The sequence below is a fragment of the Oncorhynchus mykiss genome, chromosome 3 (assembly GCF_013265735.2).
Source record: "Oncorhynchus mykiss isolate Arlee chromosome 3, USDA_OmykA_1.1, whole genome shotgun sequence".
Taxonomy (NCBI): Eukaryota; Metazoa; Chordata; class Actinopteri; order Salmoniformes; family Salmonidae; genus Oncorhynchus; species Oncorhynchus mykiss.
This window is the reverse complement of record NC_048567.1, coordinates 49,557,711-49,578,436: the sequence shown is the minus strand read 5'-3', so window position 1 is coordinate 49,578,436 and position 20,726 is coordinate 49,557,711. Positions and strand designations below refer to the sequence as shown.

At 44.0% G+C, this 20,726-nt stretch overlaps 2 protein-coding genes across 5 annotated transcripts in view; one reads left to right on the top strand and one right to left on the bottom strand.

Moving 5' to 3' along the window:
* Positions 1 to 14,596, top strand: part of LOC110520112 (neurabin-1) — a 44,274-nt gene extending 29,678 nt beyond the window's left edge. The window contains exons 6-21 of one of the 4 annotated variants that reach the window (XM_021597167.2): positions 605 to 731; positions 4,941 to 5,099; positions 5,209 to 5,262; positions 5,501 to 5,730; positions 6,433 to 6,529; positions 6,623 to 6,767; positions 7,009 to 7,151; positions 7,346 to 7,664; positions 7,843 to 7,894; positions 7,979 to 8,050; positions 8,208 to 8,403; positions 9,368 to 9,412; positions 11,460 to 11,576; positions 12,724 to 12,912; positions 13,237 to 13,407; positions 13,516 to 14,596. In XM_021597167.2, coding sequence (XP_021452842.2) covers positions 605 to 731; positions 4,941 to 5,099; positions 5,209 to 5,262; positions 5,501 to 5,730; positions 6,433 to 6,529; positions 6,623 to 6,767; positions 7,009 to 7,151; positions 7,346 to 7,664; positions 7,843 to 7,894; positions 7,979 to 8,050; positions 8,208 to 8,403; positions 9,368 to 9,412; positions 11,460 to 11,576; positions 12,724 to 12,912; positions 13,237 to 13,395 — 2,104 coding nt within the window. In that variant the 3' untranslated portion in view covers positions 13,396 to 13,407; positions 13,516 to 14,596. Of the gene's footprint in view, positions 1 to 604; positions 732 to 4,940; positions 5,100 to 5,208; positions 5,263 to 5,500; positions 5,731 to 6,432; positions 6,530 to 6,622; positions 6,768 to 7,008; positions 7,152 to 7,345; positions 7,665 to 7,842; positions 7,895 to 7,978; positions 8,051 to 8,207; positions 8,404 to 9,367; positions 9,413 to 11,459; positions 11,577 to 12,723; positions 12,913 to 13,236 lie in introns of all 4 variants that reach the window. The other 3 variants (XM_021597166.2, XM_021597168.2, XM_021597169.2) reach the window with 3 other exon arrangements.
* Positions 14,597 to 14,599: 3 nt separating this feature from the next.
* Positions 14,600 to 18,352, bottom strand: pdk1 (pyruvate dehydrogenase kinase, isozyme 1). Its single transcript, XM_021597164.2, has 11 exons — positions 17,623 to 18,352; positions 17,329 to 17,473; positions 17,049 to 17,120; positions 16,763 to 16,947; positions 16,416 to 16,511; positions 16,245 to 16,322; positions 16,034 to 16,107; positions 15,831 to 15,929; positions 15,608 to 15,715; positions 15,407 to 15,520; positions 14,600 to 15,299 (listed from the first exon to the last, which is right to left on the bottom strand). Exons 1-11 carry the CDS (start codon positions 17,732 to 17,734, stop codon positions 15,159 to 15,161), a joined length of 1,224 nt encoding a protein of 407 aa, XP_021452839.2. The 5' UTR covers positions 17,735 to 18,352; the 3' UTR covers positions 14,600 to 15,158.
* Between the last annotated feature and the right edge of the window lie 2,374 nt (positions 18,353 to 20,726).

Below are 20,726 nucleotides of genomic sequence, written 5' to 3'. Positions count from 1 at the left end.
GCATTTCACTTCAAGGTCTACACCTGTTGTATTCTACGCACGTGACAAATAAAACGTGAGCTGATTTGATTTTGAAATAAGTCGTAATCATCCTAGGTGTGGCTAGCCTCGCCCCCAGAGTTCTAGGTTGCCTGGCAACACGAGATTAAGGTGTGACAGTAATGGAACGTCCCACAAAATACCTCCATAGCTTTCTTCAAGTGATATGGTATGACTGGAGGAAAATAAATATCCTTAAGGAATGTCGAAATATTGAATAAATCGGTTGGTTTTTATTATTGTCTACTGCATGTGCCTCAGGCCTCCACACAGAGAGTAGCCCACATGGGACACTGGTGAATATGTTAATGATTTACTGTACACAATTGAAACGAGAGCACACACACACTCTAGGAAAAGTTCAATAAACAGGCTTCACCCGTTTGCCTTACATTACAACGACTCATATCAGTATGAGCCCGCTATTATGATTGAAACTACGCTGGTATGCCAAGACTTAGAGCAAAGGACATAAAATCGACTAGGCAAGGTGTCTGCCAGATACTAAGGCGTCTACTGGTACTACCACTCTCCACGCTGACCCACTGCACTCTCACACAAACAGCTTTCTGATTGGCCGGGAGAAGCCGGGGACACAGAGCGAGGTGGCACGTTTGATCAGTGAGACCCTGGAGCAAGAGAAGAGCGAGCAGCAGCACCTGGACGACCCCTATGAACAGTCCACTGAGGAGGTGAGTCACCTGGCCCGTTCGTTAGCCCAATCCAGTTACACTCCATCCGGGAAGGGAGCAGTGAGTAACCCTGGTGCTGCGTGGGTGGGGTGGCTGCTGGAGCCTGCTGGAATTGTGCAATGTTTGCTTTTCAAAAGCACAGGCAACCACAGGCCTTTATTTGTAGAGGGAACTGGGCATGAAAAGGTAGGGCTCCTTGAAAAGAGACAAAGCTTAAACCTATTGGATCTGTTAAAAGGCGATATACACTGATTATACAAAACATTATGATCACCTGCCCTTTCCATGACATAGACTGACCAGGTGAAAGCTATGATCCCTTATTGATGTCACGTTAAATCCACTTCAATCAGTGTAGATGAAGGGGAGGAGACAGGCCAAAGAAGGATTTTTAAGCCTTGAGACAATTGAGACATGGATAGTGTATGTGTGCCATTCAGAGGCTGAATGGGCAAGACAAAATATTTTAGTGCCTTTGAACGGGGTATGGTAGTAGGTGCCAGATGTTTGTTTTAAGAACTGCAATGCTGCTGGGTTTTTCACGCTCAACAGTTTCCCGTGTGTATCAAGTATGTTCCACCACCCAAAGGACATCCAGCCAGCTTGACACAACTGTGGGAAGCATTGGAGTCAACATCCAAGTGGAACGCTTCCGACACCTTGTAGAGGCCATGCCCAGACGAATTGAGGCTGTTCTGAGGGCAAGGGGGGGGGGGTTGCAACTCAATATTAGGAAGGTGTTCTTAATGTTTTGTACACGCAGTGTACATGTCTCATTGTGGAGCATATCATGTAGATACAGTGCATTTGGAAACTATTCAGACCCCTTGACTTTTTCCACATTTTGTTACGTTACAGCCTTATTAAGAAATGTATTCCATTGTTTTTTCCCCTCATCAATCTGCACACAATACACCATAATGACAAAGCAAAACAGGTTTTTAGAATTGTTTGCAAATGTAAGTATTCAGACCCTTTACTCTGTACTTTGAAGCACCTTTGGCAGTGATTACAGCCTCAAGCTACAAGCTTGGCACACCTGTATTTGGGGAGTTTCTCCCATTCTTCTCTACAGATCCTCTCAAGCTCTGTCAGGTTGGATGGAGAGCATCACTGCACAGCTATTTTCAGGTCTATCCAGAGATGTTAGATCGGGTTCAAGTCCGCGCTCTGGCTGGCCCACTCAAGGACATTCAAAGACTTGTCCCGAAGCTACTCCTGCGTTGTCTGGGCTGTGTGCATAGGGTAGTTGTCCTGTTGGAAGGTAAACTTTCGCCCTTTCATCAAGGATCTCTCTGTGCTTTTCTCCGTTCATCTTTCCCTCGATCCTGACTAGTCTCCCAGCCCCTGCTGCTGAAAAACATCCCCGCAGCATGATGTTGCCTCCACCATGCTTCACCGTAGGGATGGTGCCAGGTATCCTCCACCTCAACAACAGCCCCTTCACATTACACTCCATGCAGTTTGGCTTCAGAGCAAAACACTCCACAGAAACGGCCAACTGCTTTCTTCTGGAAAATGTGAAGTCCAAGATGGACAAAGGGGGTGCTGTTGGGGCTGTGTTTCTGGACCTAAGGAAGGCTTTTGATACTGTTAACCATGAGATTCTCATCACAAAATTGTCCAAGTTCAACTTTTCCCCTGATACCTTGAAGGCAGAACTCAGTGTGTCAGAGTGAACAATGAGCTGTCGCCCACTCGTAGCTATGATGTGGGCGTGCCCCAAGGGTCAATACTGGGGCCCCTCCTGTTCAGCCTGTACATTAATGGTCTGCCTTCTGTCTGTACTGGGTCTGAAGTTCAAATGTATGCAGATGATACAGTGATATATGTGCATGCAAAGAGCAAACAACAAGCTGCACAAGAACTCACTACTGTAATGGTCCAGGTTACAAAGTGGCTCAGTGACTCGTGTTTGCATCTCAATGTGAAAAAAACTGTTTGCATGTTCTTCACAAAGAGGGCAACAGATGCTACTGAGCCAGATGTCTATGTGTCAGGGGAGAAGCTCCAGGTGGTATCCGATTTTAAGTACCTTGGCATCATACTTGATTCCAACCTCTCTTTTAAAAAGCATGTGAAAAAGGTCATTCAAATAACCAAATTCAACCTAGCTAATTTCCGATTTATACGAAATTGTTTGACTACAGAGGTAGCAAAACTGTACTTCAAATCTATGATACTCCCCCACTTAACATACTGCTTGACTAGTTGGGCCCAAGCTTGCTGTACAACATTAAAACCTATTCAGTCTGTCTACAAACAGGCTCTCAAAGTGCTTGATAGGAAGCCCAATAGCCATCATCATTGTCACATCCTTAGAAAGCATGAGCTCTTGAGTTGGGAAAATCTTGTGCAATACACCGACGCATGTCTTGTATTCAAGATCCTTAATGGCCTGGCTCCCCCTCCACTCAATATTTTTGTTAAACAGAAAACCCAGACATATGGCAGCAGATCCACAAGGTCTGCCATGAGAGGTGACTGTATAGTTCCCCTAAGGAAAAGCACCTTTAGTAAATCTGCATTCTCTGTGAGAGCTTCCCATGTCTGGAATACACTGCCATCAGACACGCATAACTGCACCACATATCACACTTTCACAAAATGCTTGAAGACATGGCTAAAGGTCAATCAGATTTGTGAACATGGTCCCTAGCTGTGTGTTGCGGCTTTCCATGTTGTCTGTAGCTTGTGAGGTGTGGAAACACTTTGTTGCTTTTATAAATTTTGTCTTGCTGCTTTTTGTTTTATGTTGCTCTGTCTGTATGCTACGTCTTGCTTGTCCTATGTTGCTCTGTCTGTATGCTCTGTCTTGCTTGTCCTATGTTGCTATGTCTTGCTTGTTCTATGCTGCTATTGTCTATATTGTAATTGTTTTTAATAACCTGCCCAGGGACTGCGGTTGAAAATTAGCCGGCTGGCTAAAACCGGCACTTTTACTGAAACGTTGATTAATGTGCACTGTCCCTGTAAAAATAAAAAATACTCAAACTCAAACGTGACTCTTGGCAAAGAGTTCAATCTTGGTTTCATCATACCAGAGCATTTTGTTTCTCATGGTCTGAGTCCTTTAGGTGCTGTTTGGCAAACTCCAAGTGGGCTGTCATGTGTGTTTTACTGAGGAGTGGCATCTGTCTGGCCACTCTACCATAAAGGCCTGATTGGTGGAGTGCTGCAGAGATTGTTGTCCTTCTGGAAGATTCTCCCATCTCCACAGAGTAACTCTGGAGCTCTGTCAGAGTGACCATCGGGTTCTTGGTCACCTCTCTGACCAAGGCCCTTCTCCCCCGATTGCTCAGTTTGGCCTGGCGGAAGTGGCTCCAAACTTCTTCCATTTAAGAATGATGGAGGCCACTGTGTTCTTGGGGACCTTTAATGCTGCAGAAATGTTTTGGTACCCTTCCCCAGATCTGTGCCCCGACACAATCCTGTCATGGAATTGTCCTTCGACATCATGGCTTGGTTCTTGTCTGACATGCACTGTGAACTGTGATAGACAGGTGTGTGCCTTTCCAAATCATGTCCAATCAATTGAATTTACTACAGGTGGACTCCAATCAAGTTGTAGAAACATCTCAGGGATGATCAATGGAAACAGGATGCGCCTGAGCTCAATTTAAACTATCAAAGCAAAGGGTCTGAATACTTATGTAAATATGGTGTTTCTGTTTTTTATTTTGAGTAAATGTGCAAACATTTCTAAAAACCTGTTTTTGTTTTGTCATTATGGGGTATTGTGTGTAGATTGAGGGAACAAACATATTTTAACCCATTTTAGAATATGGCTGTAACGTAACAAAATCTGGAAAAAGTAAAGTGGTCTGAATACATTCCGAATGCCGGACTACTCCTGTCCAAGGAGCTGTTGGTAGTGGTGAACAAATTTGGCCATTTCAATGTGGGTATGCAATTAATCTGTGCAGTAGTGTGATGGGGCTTTTTGTGTTGTTTTTTTCTAAGTGTGTGGTGGCTCATGTTTGGGGTTGTGTGTGTGTGTGTGATGGAACATGTTGATGAGCAGAAGATATGAATTTCCTGCTGATACAGGCCTCCTGCTGAGCTCTCTGCAGGCTACCACGGTAACACTGAGATATGATGTAGTGATTACCCATACCTCTCCCCTGGGCTCCGAGCCGAGCTGCTGGGCGCCACGTGGGCAGGTGATTGGCTGCGTGATTGTGTGGTTGTGGTTGTTTTGTGTTTCAGGAGGAGCACTATGAGGAAGAGGAGGGAGAGGAGGGAGGTATCCTAGGGTCTAGTTTCTCCGGCGGAAGGACAGTGGAGGTGTTTGACCTGCCGAAGACCGAGGCCATGTTCATGCCCTCCAACGTGGACTCCAAACAGATGGGCTTCAAATTCAAGGAGGTATTTCTAATGTTAGAATTATCACAAGTTTACAGTTTGGTGGCTGTGTAATTATGTGTGTGATATGTGCTTGTTTTTGTTGCTTAAATTGTTTCTTTCTTTACCCTAGCTCCAGCTGAAACACAACACAGCAACAGCTGAAATAAACCAACTGAAGGAAAAGGTAAAGTCAATCTGAAGAACAAACGATTGTTTTATAAACACGAGAACTTATGGATAAATGCTTGGAGCGTAAGCCGACGCCAGCCCGGTGACTAACCATAAATGTTATCAGTCACACTGTCTGTTTCTGCCTGTCAGTCACCTGACTGACCGTAATGATTTGAATATGTTGATTGTACTAGTAGACGAGAAGCCCTTACGTTTAGGTAGTAAAAATACCTTTCACTCTTCCTTCACAGCTACGGGTGTCTGAGGAGGACAAAGCATCCAGGGAGTCCATGGAGGTTGAGTTGGAGCAGAAGATTGAGGAGAATAACGAGAAGATGTTGAAGCTGGAGAAGTACTGGCTGGAGGCCCAGGCTCTGTGTAAAACTGTCAACAAGCAACTGTCGGAGACCCAGAGCCAGTACGGGACGCTGGACAAGAAATACAACAAGGCCAAGAAACTGCTCAAAGACTACCAGCAGAAGTGAGTTTTTTATTGTTTTTATTTCACTTTTATTTAACCAGGTAGGCCAGTTGAGAACAAGTTCTCATTTACAACTGCGACCTGGCCAAGATAAAGCACAGCAGTCCGACACATACAACAACACAGAGTTACACATGGAGTAAACAAACATACAGTAAATAATACAGTAGAAAAAAGAAAAGTGTATATATACAGTGTGTGCAAATGAGGTAAGATAAGGGAGGTAAGGCAAGAAATAGGCCATGGTGGCGAAGTAATTACAATATAGCAATTAAACACTGGAATGGTAGATGTGCAGAAGATGAATGTGCAAGTAGAGATCCTGGGGTGCAAAGGAGCAAGATGAAAAAATAAATACAGTATGGGGATGAGGTAGTTGGATGGGCTGTTTACAGATGAACTATGTACATGTGCAGTGATCTGTGAGCTGCTCTGACAGCTGGTGCTTAAAGCTAGTGAGGGAAACATGAGTCATCAGTTTCAGTGATTTTTGCCGTTCGTTTTGCAGTTCGAGTTGAGTTCACTAAGTTAGACGTGCATTTTTTCATTATTTAGAAGTCGCTACTTCAGCTAAGTAAGTTTCTGTGTTAACCAGGCCGAAGGCTTCCTTCCACTATGCTGAGTCACGTTGTGTAGAAAGTACAATATGTTTATACGTCAGTGGAATGATTTCTGAAGTTTAATGCTCTGATTCCTTTCCAGGGAGATTGACTTTGTGAAGAAGGAGGAGGAGATGAGGAAAGTTCTAGACGAGAAGGATCGATGGTACAAGGGGCAGCTTGAAAGCCTGCAGGACAGGGTAAGAGGGACATATTGGAATAAAGAGACTTCAACATTAGAACAGACCGAGTGGAGAAGAAGTTGACTGGCCATTCGGTGGTTCTCTCCTCAGATAGCGGTCCTGGAGGGCAGTGGTCCACCTTCTGTCCGTGAAGAGACCCAGGCGGGTCAGGACTCTGCTGTGGAGAGGAGACGGAGCAGCCAGGGGAGTGAAGGCCCTCTCATCAACACACAGTCAGTGGACTCTCTAGCGCTAGGTAGGGTTCCAACGTACACTTGACGAACAGGATAGAAGCCACCCATTATTTACTACCACTGGAAAGCGTGACTGTCTCTGTGACTGTCTCTGTGACTGTCTCTGTGACTGTCTCTGTGACTGCCTCTGTGACTGCCTCTGTGACTGCCTCTGTGACTGTCTCCGAACACCAGTATGTCTGAGAATAGGGTACAGTTTGCCTTATGTTGTGTTTACTGAGCTGTTTTGTCTCTCTTCCACAGATACAGACTGGAGCGAGCTGGTTCCGGAGACTGAGCGCTTGGACACCAGTGCACACAAAGCCAAGTGCCTACTGGCCCCAAGGAGGAATCGTCCGTCTCGCAACAAACGGAAGGAGAACCTCATGTCCCCTTGCCACTCACAGGTCAGCTCAGAAAGTTCTCTCGTTCATTTTGAAAACAATTTCAGGGTTCAATAGTACTATCTATTTCAAAGATTTCTTCTTCCGCAATCTCTTTCTATGGATGCATGTTCAATTTCAATATTCACATGTTTCAGTTCCATCTCCGAGCCACTGTTTGTCTGCTCAATTCACTGCTAACTGTTTTTCCCCTCCAGGAGAACGAGGAGGAGGAGGAGGACTCTGCCAGCAGGAAGAGGTGCATCCAGGAGAGCCTGTCCCTGCCCGGGCCCATCTGCTGTCCTAGGAACGGCCAGAGGGACGACACCCCCGAGGCTGCGGAGAGGTCCAGGAGCAAGTTGAAGCTCTCCAGCAGCCCCTCCCTGCCCCCGTCCCAGAGAGATAGTGTCGAAAGCGGGGGCAGTCCTTCCCTGTCCCCGCCGAAAGACACCTCTTCGCCCTCGCCACACTCCCCTTCAGGGTTCCTTCGCAACGTCAAGAAGAGGGAGTCCAAGGGGAAGGGCAAGGAGCTCAAAGGTACCGCCATTAATCTGCTACCCAAAATATGCTGTTTACACAGTACATTTATAAAACAAGTTGTTGCTGCTACCTCCACTGACTGTCACCATATTGATATGCCTCTTACTGGCTCTCTGCTTGTGGCAGTTCATAACTTTGTAAAAAAAAGAATTACAAAAAATTGACTCTGTTACAGATGAGACAAATGAGAGTTCTTCTGTCGGAAAACCCAAAAAGACAATTTTTGGGTAAGTGCCTGTAATAAAGATTAGTTTCCAGTTTGACAGTCCTGTTAGTCCCTGTGCAATCTAAAGCTTTTGAATAACCAACAGTGGCCTTCGGAAGTCTGGTGGCAAAGGGAAGAAACATGACAAGGAGGCGATGCGAGCATCTCTGGACAGCAGGTATGTCACATGTCATGTTACCAGGCTGACTGTTTCACCACATCCTAGATACGTCACCACAGTACACTCACAGCTCTGCTAGCAGAGGACCTTTCTCCTATTAAATGGACAATATGTAACTTGGAGACTTATTTTTCTTCTTTTTCCTAATGTCCAGGGGTTCTGCCGAGCTCCTGGAGGAATCTGGGGGAAACTTGTCCCCTTCTGAGTCCATGACCTCTATTCCCACATGTATGCCCTTCTCCTGGTTTGGGGACCGAGATAGGGACAAGGAGCCTTCGTCCACCAGCAGCAGCATACCATACGCAGCCACTGAGACCAGCAGTGAGCAGAGCCAGGACCGCAAGAACAAAGTGAGCACACACACACACACACACACAGTGCCAACTCCATCAAAAGACAGAATGAAAAAGCTCTCATCATCTAGACATCTTTATCCAAGAGGTAGAGATTTTCAGTCACTTCAGAAACAAACGGAAGCAGAACATATAAAGGAATGATTGCATTAGGCCATTTTACTGTAATGAAAAATATAGCCGGGATTCAAATTACATTTAATTTGCTACTACTAAGTGGAATAAAAGAAGTCCTATGTCACTGAACTGACCCCTCTCAGTCATTTCCTGACCGTTTCATGGTGAGTTGGCCAGTAATAAGCCAGTGATTCATTGGTCAGTAATCCACTGTTTAAAGCAGGTTTTTGCTTTGCGTGGAAATACCACATTCAGTCAAGAGATGTGTAGCAGCCGGCCGTTAACGTTTATCCCAGAGCGTGACGATGACATTGCTGTGGAGTGGCTGTTCTGTCTCCTATAGCTCCTCCCATTCAGGAAGAGAGCAGAACAGGGTTGCACTGCTGCTGCTCCTGCTGCCGCCTGTGGAACCATATGGGGGCCGTGGCTGCGTCCCAAATGGCACCCTATTCCTCTATGGGTCCTGGTCAAAAGTAGTGCACTATATAGGGAACAGGTTGCCATTTGAGACGGTACCCCGTCATTAATCTGAGAGCAAGAGGAGGAGGAGGAGGATTCACTGGCATTTCAATGGCTTAGCAACCAGATAATTATCCCCATTAAATGCATCTGCACAAATAGGCCTGAGTAATTCCCAACCAGGCTGCCTGGGGAGTAGACGGAGGCCAACAGCACAAGGGCTGTGGGGAGTGGGCGATGTGTGCCACAAACAGGGCCTCCCCTGGTTCCTCTGGCTGGAATTCTACTCTGTGTGGTCCCGTGGCAGCTGGAGGTGGGTGTCAACCCCAGTGTACAGTACGGAGAACGACATGACAATCTCTCCAACCGTTCTTCTTTTAAACAGACAAATCTCTCCTGGTCCTCTTTATTCAGTCGCTCGTTAGATTTGGTACAGTATGATTTCCTTTTTACAACCCCAGTCTTAGAGCTGGTAGATTAGAACTAACCAGTCATCTAGTTTAGTGTTGTGATAGTTCATTTCACATCTAGATTGTACTAATAACCCAACATTGATTTGTGGTGTTGTAGTGGAATTGGGTTTTGTGGTAGTGTGTCAAGCACTTTACAGTGCCCCCAGAAAGTATTCACACCCCTTGACTTTTCCCCTCGTTTTGTTGTGTTACAGCCTGGATTTAAAAGGGATTTACATTTAGATGTTTGTGTCTACACACAATACACCAGAATGTCAAAGTGGAATTATGTTTTTCAAAATGTTTACAAAATATGTAAAAATGAGAAGCTGAAATGTCTTGAGTCAATAAGTATTCAACCCCTTTGTTATGACAAGCCTAAATAGGTTCCGGAGTAAAAATGTGCTTAACAAGTCACAGAGTAAGTTGCATGGACTTAGTCTGTGTGCAATAATAGTGTTTGAACATGATTTTTGAATGTCTACTTCATCTCTATACCTCACACATAGAATTATCTCTAGGGCACTTCAGTCAAACAGTGAATTTCAAACACAGATTCAACCAATGGCCAAAGGCCAATGGTGACTTTAAAACAAGTTACAGAGTTTAATGGCTGGGATAGGAGAGAACTGAGGATGGATCAACAACATTGTAGTTACTCCACAATATTAACCTAATTGACAAAGTGAAAAGAAGGAAGCCTGTACATAATGAAAAAATATTCAAAAACATGCATCCTGTTTGCAACAAGGCACTAAAGTAATACTGTAAAAAATGTGGCAAAGCAATTCACTTTTTTGTCCTGAATAAAACGTGTTATGTTTGGGGCAAATCCAATACAACACATTACTGAGTACCACTATCCATATTTTCAAGCAGGCCTCATCATGTTATGGGTACGCTTGTGATCGTTAAGGACTGGGGAGTTTTTCAGGATAAAAATAAATGGAATGGCGCTAAGCATAGGTAAAATCATAGAGGAAAATCTGGTTCAGTCTGCTTTCCATCAGACACTGGGAGATGAATTCACCTTTCAGCAGGACAATAACCTAAAATACAAGGTCAAATCTACGCTGGAGTTGCTTACCAAGAAGACTGTGAATGTACCTGAGTGTCCTAATTAAGTAGATTATCTTATACTTACATCTAAGGCAAGACCTGAAAATGGTTGTCTAGTAATGATCAGCAACCAATTTGACAGAGCTGGAAGAAATGGGCAAATGTTGCACAATCCGGGTTGTGGAAAGCTCTTAGATACTTACGCAGAACGACTCACAGCTGTAATCGATGCCAAAGGTGCTTCTACAAAGTATTGACTCAGGGGTGTGAATACTTATGTAAATGAGATATTTCTGCATTTAATTTTCAAGAAATGTGCAACAAAAAAAAATGTATGGGGTATTTTCTCAGATGAGTGAGAAAATGTTGAATTTGAATTCAGGCTGTGACACAACAAAATGTGTGAATACTTTCTGAAGGCACTGTAAATCTAACTTCACATTTATGCTCCCTGGCCGTACCTTTCATATCACACATGATATGATGAATATTATCAGTTCGGAATTCATCACAAATGATTGAAAAACGTACTCTTGATACAGTACCACAAAGGCTTTTCGAGTGCTGCTGTTAGTGCTGTACCAATAGAAATTGTGTGTCATCATTGTCGTAGTAGAAGTCGTTTTGTCATGATAGCAATTCTGGCGAGTTATGTTTGCCTTGAGCTCAGTTGGTAATCCAGTTTGATTTATGAATGTGAAATCATTGACCTGATATCTTCTTCTTCCTGTCTGTTATGATGCAGATGCATTTTGACACAGTATTCCCAGTGTTCATATCACCACAGACCAAATCATGTCAATGATAATCCCTATTTAATTCTCAACCTCAATTTCCACGTTTACAGTACAACTGCTGATCGTCTTCCTCCCTAGAGCTTTAGGCCACTGAACTGTCGTTTACCCACCCATGTGTTTGTCTAGTTAATGCGTTCTTCCTTGTTTCCTCCTTGTTCCACTGCTCTAGAGTTTGTCAGTCATAGATGATTCGAACCTTGGCAGCCCCAGTTCAGACATCTCAGGCTTAGTTGCAGAGCCCAATCTGCCTGGGCGCTCACATACTTTAGTCTTCTCGTCCAATGAGGTGAGTGCTCTCTCTCTTTGTTCCACAAACCCCTGTGCGGGATGGTGCTGCTCTCAGATTTCTCTGAAAGGGGACAGTCTCAAGCATGCTTTTTGAGTTTACCCCCCTTGCGGCTGTGATGATGGAGTCGTGAATGACCACCGGAGAAGGAAGTTGCATGTGTGTGCTGAAGTTGTCTGTGTGGCGTTAAAACAAGTGTCTTTAGCTTTGGGTCCTTGTTGTGCTACTACCAGCTGAACTAGCAGTAGAGGCTATTTAGTTACTCCAGTGGTCTTCTGTTTTTCTCATCGACCTTAGAACAGGGATCATCAACTAGATACAGCCACAAGCCAATTTTTTTTTTACTTGAGCGGATGGTCGGTGGGGCGGAACATAATTACAAATCATTTGTAGAAGCCCAAACAGAAATCACATTTGACTAAAACATGAATCATTTCAAACCTCGCTTACATTTGTATATGATCACGTGTATTTCTAATATGCGTGGAGATACTTGGGAACAGATTTCCCAAATTAAAATCACTTGGAGCTGATTTCCTGGTGTTTTTACAGTCTTTTATGTCCAACAATGATCCTTTTAAAATTCACAACAACAACAAAAGATATGTTTGGGGGTCAAATACAACCACACCGCAGGCCGTCCGCCAGTTGGGGAACCCTGCCATAAAATGATCTGTGCCGCTCCTGTGTCTGTTTAGTGGAGCTCGACTTACATTCCTTTTCATATGGTTCTGGATTGTGTGTATAATTGTGTTTTATGACTGTTTGGCTTATCTTGTTGGGTGTTTCAGTGATAGGATTTTACTCTGATAAACACTACACCTAAGCCCTGCCTACTATACTCAAACAAGCAGACGTATGCCAGGTAGAACAAAACAGACATGCTCCCGCTGCATGTTCTGGCCTGTTCCACTTAATAGAGTTGTGATAAACTCTGAATGGACCATTGGACACAGATTTTTTTTTTAAATGTGATTTCAGTCACTGGATGTGCAATGCATGTACCAAATGCTTTGCACTGTGCCTTAGAGTTTTGATATTGTGCTTAAAACATGAATTTGTTATTTCATCCATTATACTGTGCTGTAGGTGAGTTTTTTTTTCGTTAGTTTTCTTGGGATGTCATGTGCTTCTTGGCGTTCCGTAGAACCTGGATGATGAGCCAGTGCCCACGGGGAAGGAATATCAATGGCAGAACCGCCCTGTCTCCGAGTGGACCAATCAGCAAGTCTGTCACTGGTTGATGGGCATGAACATGGACCAATACACGCCCGAGTTCACCGCCAAGGGTGTGGATGGCCATCAGCTCATGCACCTGGACAGTGACAAGTTGAAGGTACGAGGGCATCACAAGCAACAAGACCACAGTTCAGAACTCATATGTAGGCCACACAGTTTCAGTCAGAAGGAAGAAACTACAATTGAAGTGATTTTTCATATCATCCAAATGCAAGCGCTTCCATTTACAGCAGCGGTCAGGTTTATAAGCCATAGACTTCCACCTTATAGCCCCAAATAAACCGGCTGAATTCCACAATGATTTATACTAAAATGGTACATATGGAAAACGACACAATAAATGAGAGGATATTGTCCGAAGTGTATATACATTTCATAGAGGTGTGTTCTAAAATGTGACCAGTGATGTTTGTCCCCTCAGGCCCTAGGTGTGTCCAGCCAAAGTGACCGGGCCACCATCAAGAAGAAGCTGAAGGACATGAGGAAGGCCCAGGAGAAGATGGAGAAACAGAGGGAGAAAAGGGAGAAGGAATCACGGCGCAGCGGGAGACTGCCTCCCATCACTGACTCTGTCTGCTGAACTGCCCCAGAGGTGACCCACTGTCTCTCTCTCTCTCTCTCTGAACATAACCCAACACATTCTCCCTCAAGTGAGGCAGGACATTCAACGACCCTTGTATCTGTTCTGTTTCACATATAGGTCTACGTAAGTGCCATCCACCTCAGTTCCCCGCAGTTACTAAGAGAGCCCTAAAGCAGTCACTCATCATGTGAGTTTATAATGACAGCACACCCAGTGTTGATTTACCATGCCAATTGGAAGAATCATCTGAAAATAGCCCGATTTGTGGCTATTGATACTTTTCCTAGTTTCCTAGTTTTGGGTTATTCACAAGAACACACGAGCTGGCTCTGCTTTATAATCAAATCAAACACGCTGACAGTCCTGTCGCCAGCAGTATCTGTTGTCACATCATTGTGGTAGATTTGGGGGGGGGGGGGGGGGGGGGGGGTTGAAAGTGAAAGTGATACTGTAATGACAAGTGTTGGGGACATGACCAAAGGCAAAACCCAACATGTTTTTTTTTTACCTTTATAAATCTATAGAAGCAGTAATTTTATCTCTTTTTGAGTTTCCAGATATGTAGTTGCAGGATTTGTGTACATTTACCCATACAACAAGTGGAATGAGTTCAGTACTACTTTTTACATGTTTTATAGTGTATTTTTGCTAGCGTAACTTTCCTGTAGCCATGTACAGATATTTTGTTGCAGGAACTTTGTACAGTTGAGATAAAAGTACTATTAAGCTTAAGGGTGACAAGGTTTTAGGTGTATAAATTAACTTTTCTACATATCAAGTAACTGCATAACTTTTTAAAATCAAATTATTAAAGGTTCCATCATTTATAATACTTTTTCTACTAAGTAGAATAGCCACTAGGATGAAAACATCTCTGCTAAAGGCAAAAGAATCAAGTAACAACAACGTAAATGCTGTTTATATATAACCCGTTCCCAACTGTGCCTGTTTTGAGAATGGATGTACTACTCCGTGGTCCTATTGAGCCGGAGAATTTGACGTGTTGCTGAAATGGTACCAAGACATGCAATATTATTCTACAGTGCATGCACTCCTTGCTGACAGGGTGTGGGGTCCATGAGAACACGAGGTGTGTGTGTGCCTATGACAGTAAATCTGTTGAATAGCTTGCTGTCTTGTCAACATGAATGATGGGTGCATGTTAAGCAGCATAAAATAAACAAATTCTCACATCAGATTCTTTTGTGGGTGTATTTTGTGCTTTATTGGAAGGTCTAATGGTTCTGCAATCATGAGATGAAAGTTCCACTAAGGTCAGTAACACTTGACAGATAACACATCAGTTAGAACAAGTACTATATTTTTATTTCTCTGTCATGTATCACTGGAGGACAAAGAAAACATGTACTTCTATACTGTCGATAAAATAACATTCCTTCAGCGATAGCGGAGGACATGGAAAAAGACCTCGTAGCTGCACAACTTTAACAAACATCTTCAGCCAGTGGAGAACACTCAGTATAAATAACAAGCAATATTCACCCTTTTTCCCCTTTCAGCAAAATGCTAGAAACCAAGCAATCCTTTCACATAATAAACATGTCAGTTTTGAAAAAGCAACACAAACGTATGGCACTAGAACTTCGCTAGTTATGTATCCATACAACCAGTAAAGGTGCAAAGGGTTTTGACCTATTGCTTCCCACAGTGGAACAGCTATAGCGTCACTCACACAAAGCAATTCATGTACAGTAAGTCATCTAGCAAATGACACTAGTCTAACCAGGAGGCATCTAGGCCTAAAAACTACGGAACGTTGTCATGTCCTTGGGCTCCTTGCTTGGAACACACCAGTCGTCTGCCTCGTGCATGGTCTTGTAGTGCTTCCAGACTGACTTGTTGTAAACAGGAAGCCTCTCGATGGACTCCGTGGACAATGCCTGCACACAATTGTAGAGGGAATAATGGGAGAAATTAGTTTCAAGTTACTCTGAAAAATGTCAGCACTTGTATACAATGCTTTTAACGTCTCGTTTTTGTGACTTACCCGGATATATATCACAGCATCGGTGCCATAGCCCTCCAGAGAGTACAGCTTCAAATCACCTTGGAAGTATCTGGCATATAATCGAGAGATGGGCAGGCCATACCCATATCCAGCCTACAACAGAACAGATAAGAGAATGCTTACAATACTGTAATTAATATTAATACTATGTGCTCCTTGTTATAAAGTGGAAAGTCTCACCAGAGGGCTGCGTTGGCCGTCCATGCTGGGCGGGGGGGCGGTGGAGTAGGTGTAGGTGAACAGCCTCTCAATCTTCCTCAGAGGGACCCCACCTCCGCGATCACTCACCTGGAAGAGTAAATAGCATCGACTAGAGATGCACTGATAAGCCTGATATGATATGGCGTCTTTCTAGCCATATAAGAGAGGACAAATGAGAAGCAGCACTGCAGAGTAGTTGTACCTTGACTGTCAGGTCTTCACTCCCCAGGGCCACCTGGGCATGTACAGGAGGATAGTCCATAGAGTCGCCATACAACTCCATGGTGGCTCTCATGGCATTCTGGAGAGATCGAATCCACATTTAAGGTTACATTTTTTTCTCAGAACTTAAAAAAACGGAAGCTCATAAGTCATGCATTTTGAAGTAAAAAAAATAAGGCATACCTTGAAAAGTTCAAATACCATGTGGTAGAGATGGGATGGCACATACACTACAGTCACTGGCTTTCCATCTTTCACTGTAGGGACAATTGGAAAATGTAGGAACTGTCATGCAATAATTTCAGAAAATACATGTAAATGCAGTCTAATATCATAAAAATGTCCACCAAGTTTATTATTATGCATAAGTCAGGAATGAAAACCAAACATTTACCATTGAATTGTTCCAGTACCAACTCAGGAGAGTTCATGTAATACCGATCACAAAGATTTCTTGCATTTTCATACGCATCTGGGGTAAAGGCAAAGCAGTTAGGAAAGTAATACTAAATTGTTACCATCAATTTAGGCCTATTTCAGTTGTTTAAAATTGTGCAGCACTTACCCCTAACTACTTCAGTAACACTGCAGTGCGGATCAATACTGCCAATCTGTTTAGGATGCGCTGGGTTTACCCTCACCTTCCCACCAAAGAGCAGGGCTAAAATAGAAGACGCGCAAAACCGTCACCACTAACATTTCACAGATGTTTATATAACGAGTTTGACACCTCTGTGCCCTTACTTGTCAATTTCTTTCAGATATTCTGGTCGTAGGATGTAAGCTATTTTTCGCCTTAAAACAGAATGTCTTTAAACTGCCAGAAACAGTTTCCATTTCAAATGTTCCTTTGCTGAGCAATGCTGTAGCTTTTGATGTCAGTGTGGGTGCTATAACAGGTGACATGCTCACTGTGCTGGTTAAGTAGCATCCTGATGGATATTCTGCTCATGTAGAAGCGATCCAGGAAATACTGAACGTTCTGGCTGACGATGGGGTCTGTGCCATAGGTCTCCTTGTACTCCACAACTCCCTGGGCCATTGTCGGGATGACGTCATTGTGACGGTTTCGGATCTTTATAACAGCATCAGTGAAACTGTGTGAAGACAGACACCAAAAGGAATTATGATCCACAATGGGCCCCGTTTATATCAGTGATATGTCAGCATGAATAACGAAACGGGATTATAATCTTACTCATATGTTACTTTCTCATCATCGGCATCTTTCTCCTTGAACTCAATAATGTCTTGAAGACTTTGCATGTACCTAAAAAAAGAGAAATGACCCAATACATTGGTTAAGCTATTCATAGGCCTGATGAAAATGCATAACAGGAGAAGATGGGAATTAGCCTGGTAGAATTGATTTCTGCATTCATCATCCTGCTTTACTGAAGTGAAATGCAATGGAATGGTAAAAGCAGCATTGAGGCTGGTTCCACAAGGCTAGATGGGGGTCCGTTGACAATACTCACCAACTCTGTACCAACCGGACTGATGGAGTCTTTAGCAGATTATCAGGTAACAAGTTGATCTCCTTCATTATGTTTGCCAACCTCACAGGTAGCTCCTGTCTGAGGAATGCAAACGATGTTTTCTCGCATGCATTTTCACCAGACCCTGAATGTGGAACAAAACAAACATGACTGTTGGTTAGTTCGATGAAAGATATGAAACAGGTGAAGCAGCCATTTAAAGCATATGTGCCACATATCTCAATAAAGCTAGTCAACAGTTGGCTAAATACATTGAAAATCAAGTACACTTACCGAAGTCCAAGAACTGTTTCATTGAGAGGGGAGAAGGGGAGAACCTGGAGTAGTAATCAATATGCTTTCCCATTGAAGCGGCGTTACTCATCAAGGCCCGTAGAATCCTCATTTTGATCGATTTAGCGCAGTTGATAAATGGGCGTGGATATAAATTATTCAGTTGACGGTGTTGAACAGCCGATTGCCCATGGCATTGTTGACATCTGATGAACGCAGCGAGATATGTAGCTAAGCTAGCTTTTAACAGCTAGCTAGTTAGCTTTTGTGAAGTTCGTTTGCAGCCATCACGGTCCACAAGTAAACAATTAGGCTAGGTAACAGTTACAGTTTACAATAAATGACAAAAGCTCAGTGGAGATAGCCAGCTTATTTAGCTAGCTAACGTTAGTACTCCAGCATGTCATTCATTCAAGTCGACTGGAACTGTTCGCAAAAGTTCCTAGAAAGTGAGCTATTTACATTATCTTAAAACATGTATTTATACGTATTCGTTTAGCGTATTATAACGTTACTTTCTACATTGAACAACCCATATATCGCTTCAAGAATCATGCATTGGTTCTGTTGTGCTAGCTAACTTCCAGCAGCATGCTAGCAATCAAAACAAACACGAACGAGCTTCATCTTCTTCTTCGGTGGGGTTTTTGTCGGTGGTTGGCATCCAACGTTATGGTGTATTACCGCCTCCTACTGTACTAGAGTTTGGTCCATGAGACAGGGAAAAACGAAATCCTACCTGCCAGCCCTTTTTCTCTTAAAAAATATAACAAAATATTTGAGACTGTAACTAATGAATTCCTCCACCCACTGCAAGGCCAACAGCATGGCCATCACACTTTTTTTTTGGAAAATGTATAAAAATGTCAAACTGAAATACCTTATTTACAGAAGTATTCAGACCCTTTGCTATCCGACTCGAAATTGAGCTCAGATGCATCCTGTTTCCATTGATTGTCCTTGAGATGTTTCTACAACTTGATTGGGGTCCACCTGTGGTAAAATCAATTGATTGGACATGATTTTGAAAGGCCTGTCTATATAGGTTCCACAGTTGATAGTGCATGTCAGAGCCAAAATCAAGCCATGAGGTTGAAGGAATTGTTTGTAGAACGCTGAGGCGAGATTGTGGCAAGGCACAGATCTGGGGAACGGTACCAAAACATTTTTGCAGCATTGAAGGTCCCGAAAAATCCAGTGGCCTCCATCATTCATTTTTTTTTTTTTTTTTTTTTTTACCCCGTTTTCTCCCCAATCTCGTGGTATCCAATTGTTTTTAGTAGCTACTATCGTGTCTCATCGCTACAACTCCCGTACGGGCTCGGGAGAGATGAAGGTTGAAAGTCATGCCTCCTCCGATACACAACCCAACCAAGCCGCACTGCTTCTTAACACAGCGCCATCCAACCCGGAAGCCAGCCGCACCAATGTGTCGGAGGAAACACCGTGCACCTGGCAACCTTGGTTAGAGCGCACTGCGCCCGGCCTGCCACAGGAGTCGCTGGTGCGCGATGCGACAAGGATATCCCTACCGGCCAACCCCTCCCTAACCCGGACGACGCTAGGCCAATTGTACGTTGCCCCACGGACCTCCCGGTCGCGTCCATTTACGACAGAGCCTGGGTGCGAACCCAGTACAGCACCCTTAACCACTGCGCTACCCGGGAGGCCGGCCTCCATCATTCTTAAATGGATGAAGTCTGAAACCACCAAGACTCTTCTTAGAGCTGGCCGCCCGGCAAAACTGAGCAATTGGGGGAGAATGTTCTTGGTCACCTCCCTGACCAAGGCCCTTCTCCCCCAATTGCTCAGCTTTGCCGGGCGGCTAGCTGAATATCACTTTGACAGAGCTCCAGAGTTCCTTTGTGGAGATGGGAGAACCTTCCAGAAGGTTAACCATCTCCGCAGCATCCCAGCAATCAGGCCTTTATGGTTGAGTGGCCAGATGGAAGCCACTCTTCAGTAAAAGGCATATGACAGCCCACTTGGAGTTTACCAAAAGGCACCTAAAGACTCTCAGACCAACAAGATTCTCTGGTCAGATGAAACCAAGATTGATCTCTTTGCCTGAATGCTAAGCGTCACATCTGGAGGAAACATGGCACCATACCTACGGCGAAGCATGGTGATGGCAGCATCCTGCTGTGGGGGATGTTTTTCAGCAGCAGTGACTGACACCAGTCAGGATCGAGGGAAAGATGAACGGAGCAAAGTACAGAGCGATCCTTGATGAAAACCTGCTCCAGAGTGCTCAGGGCCTCAGACTGGGGCGAAGGTTCACCTTCCAACAGGAAAACAACCCTAAGCAAACAGCCAAGACAACGCAGGAGTGGCTTCGGGACAAGTCTCTGAATGTCCTTGAGTGGTCCAGCCAGAGCCCGGACTTGAACCCGATCAAACATCTCTGGAGAGACCTGAAAATAGCTGTGCAGCAATACTCCACATCCAACCTGACAGAGCTTGAGAGGATCTGCAGAAAAGAATGGGAGAAACTCTCCAAATACAGGTGTGCCAAGCTTTTAGCGTGATACCCAAGAAGACTTGAGGCTGTAATTGCTGCCAAAGGTGCTTCAAAAAAAGTACAGAGTAAAGGGTCTGAATACTTACGTAGATGTGATATTCCATTTGTGTTTTTTATGAGCAGAAATGTCTAAACCTGTTTTTGCTTTTGTCATTACAGGGTATTGTGTAGATCTCGGGGGGGGTAATTAAGTTAGCAAAAAGGCTGTACCACGACAAAATGTGGAAAAGTCAAGGGGTCTGAATACTTTCCGAAGGCACGGTACATGGTCCTCAATGAGGAACTCTCAGCCCCCCACTCTTTCTCCATCAGACAGCGCATGACATTTAGCTCATTACTTTCCCACCACTCTCTCAATGTGTTCTGCCCAGGTCAGCCTAGTGTTAAAGTACACCCCAAGAGTGAGCTTCCTCTTTGGTTCAGGGTCCTTGATGTCACACATGGCACTTTAGTAGACTCAGAAGTGCCTGTTTCCTTAGTCTATATACTTTTTAAGCATTTATTTAATCAAAACAAGCACACAAAGTGTTCGGCCAGTAGCCAAAATGTCGCTAGTTCGAATCCCAAGCCGACAAGGTAAAAA

Excerpts from the sequence above, each read along its gene's own strand:
- pdk1 (XM_021597164.2), bottom strand. The coding sequence starts at position 17,734 with ATGAGGATTCTACGGGCCTTGATGAGTAACGCCGCTTCAATGGGAAAG. Across the intron at positions 16,108-16,244 it reads GGTACTGGAACAATTCAATG|TGAAAGATGGAAAGCCAGTG; the intron begins GTAAATGTTTGG and ends TTGTCCCTACAG. Across the intron at positions 15,716-15,830 it reads GTGAAGACCTGACAGTCAAG|GTGAGTGATCGCGGAGGTGG; the intron begins GTACAACTACTC and ends TTACTCTTCCAG.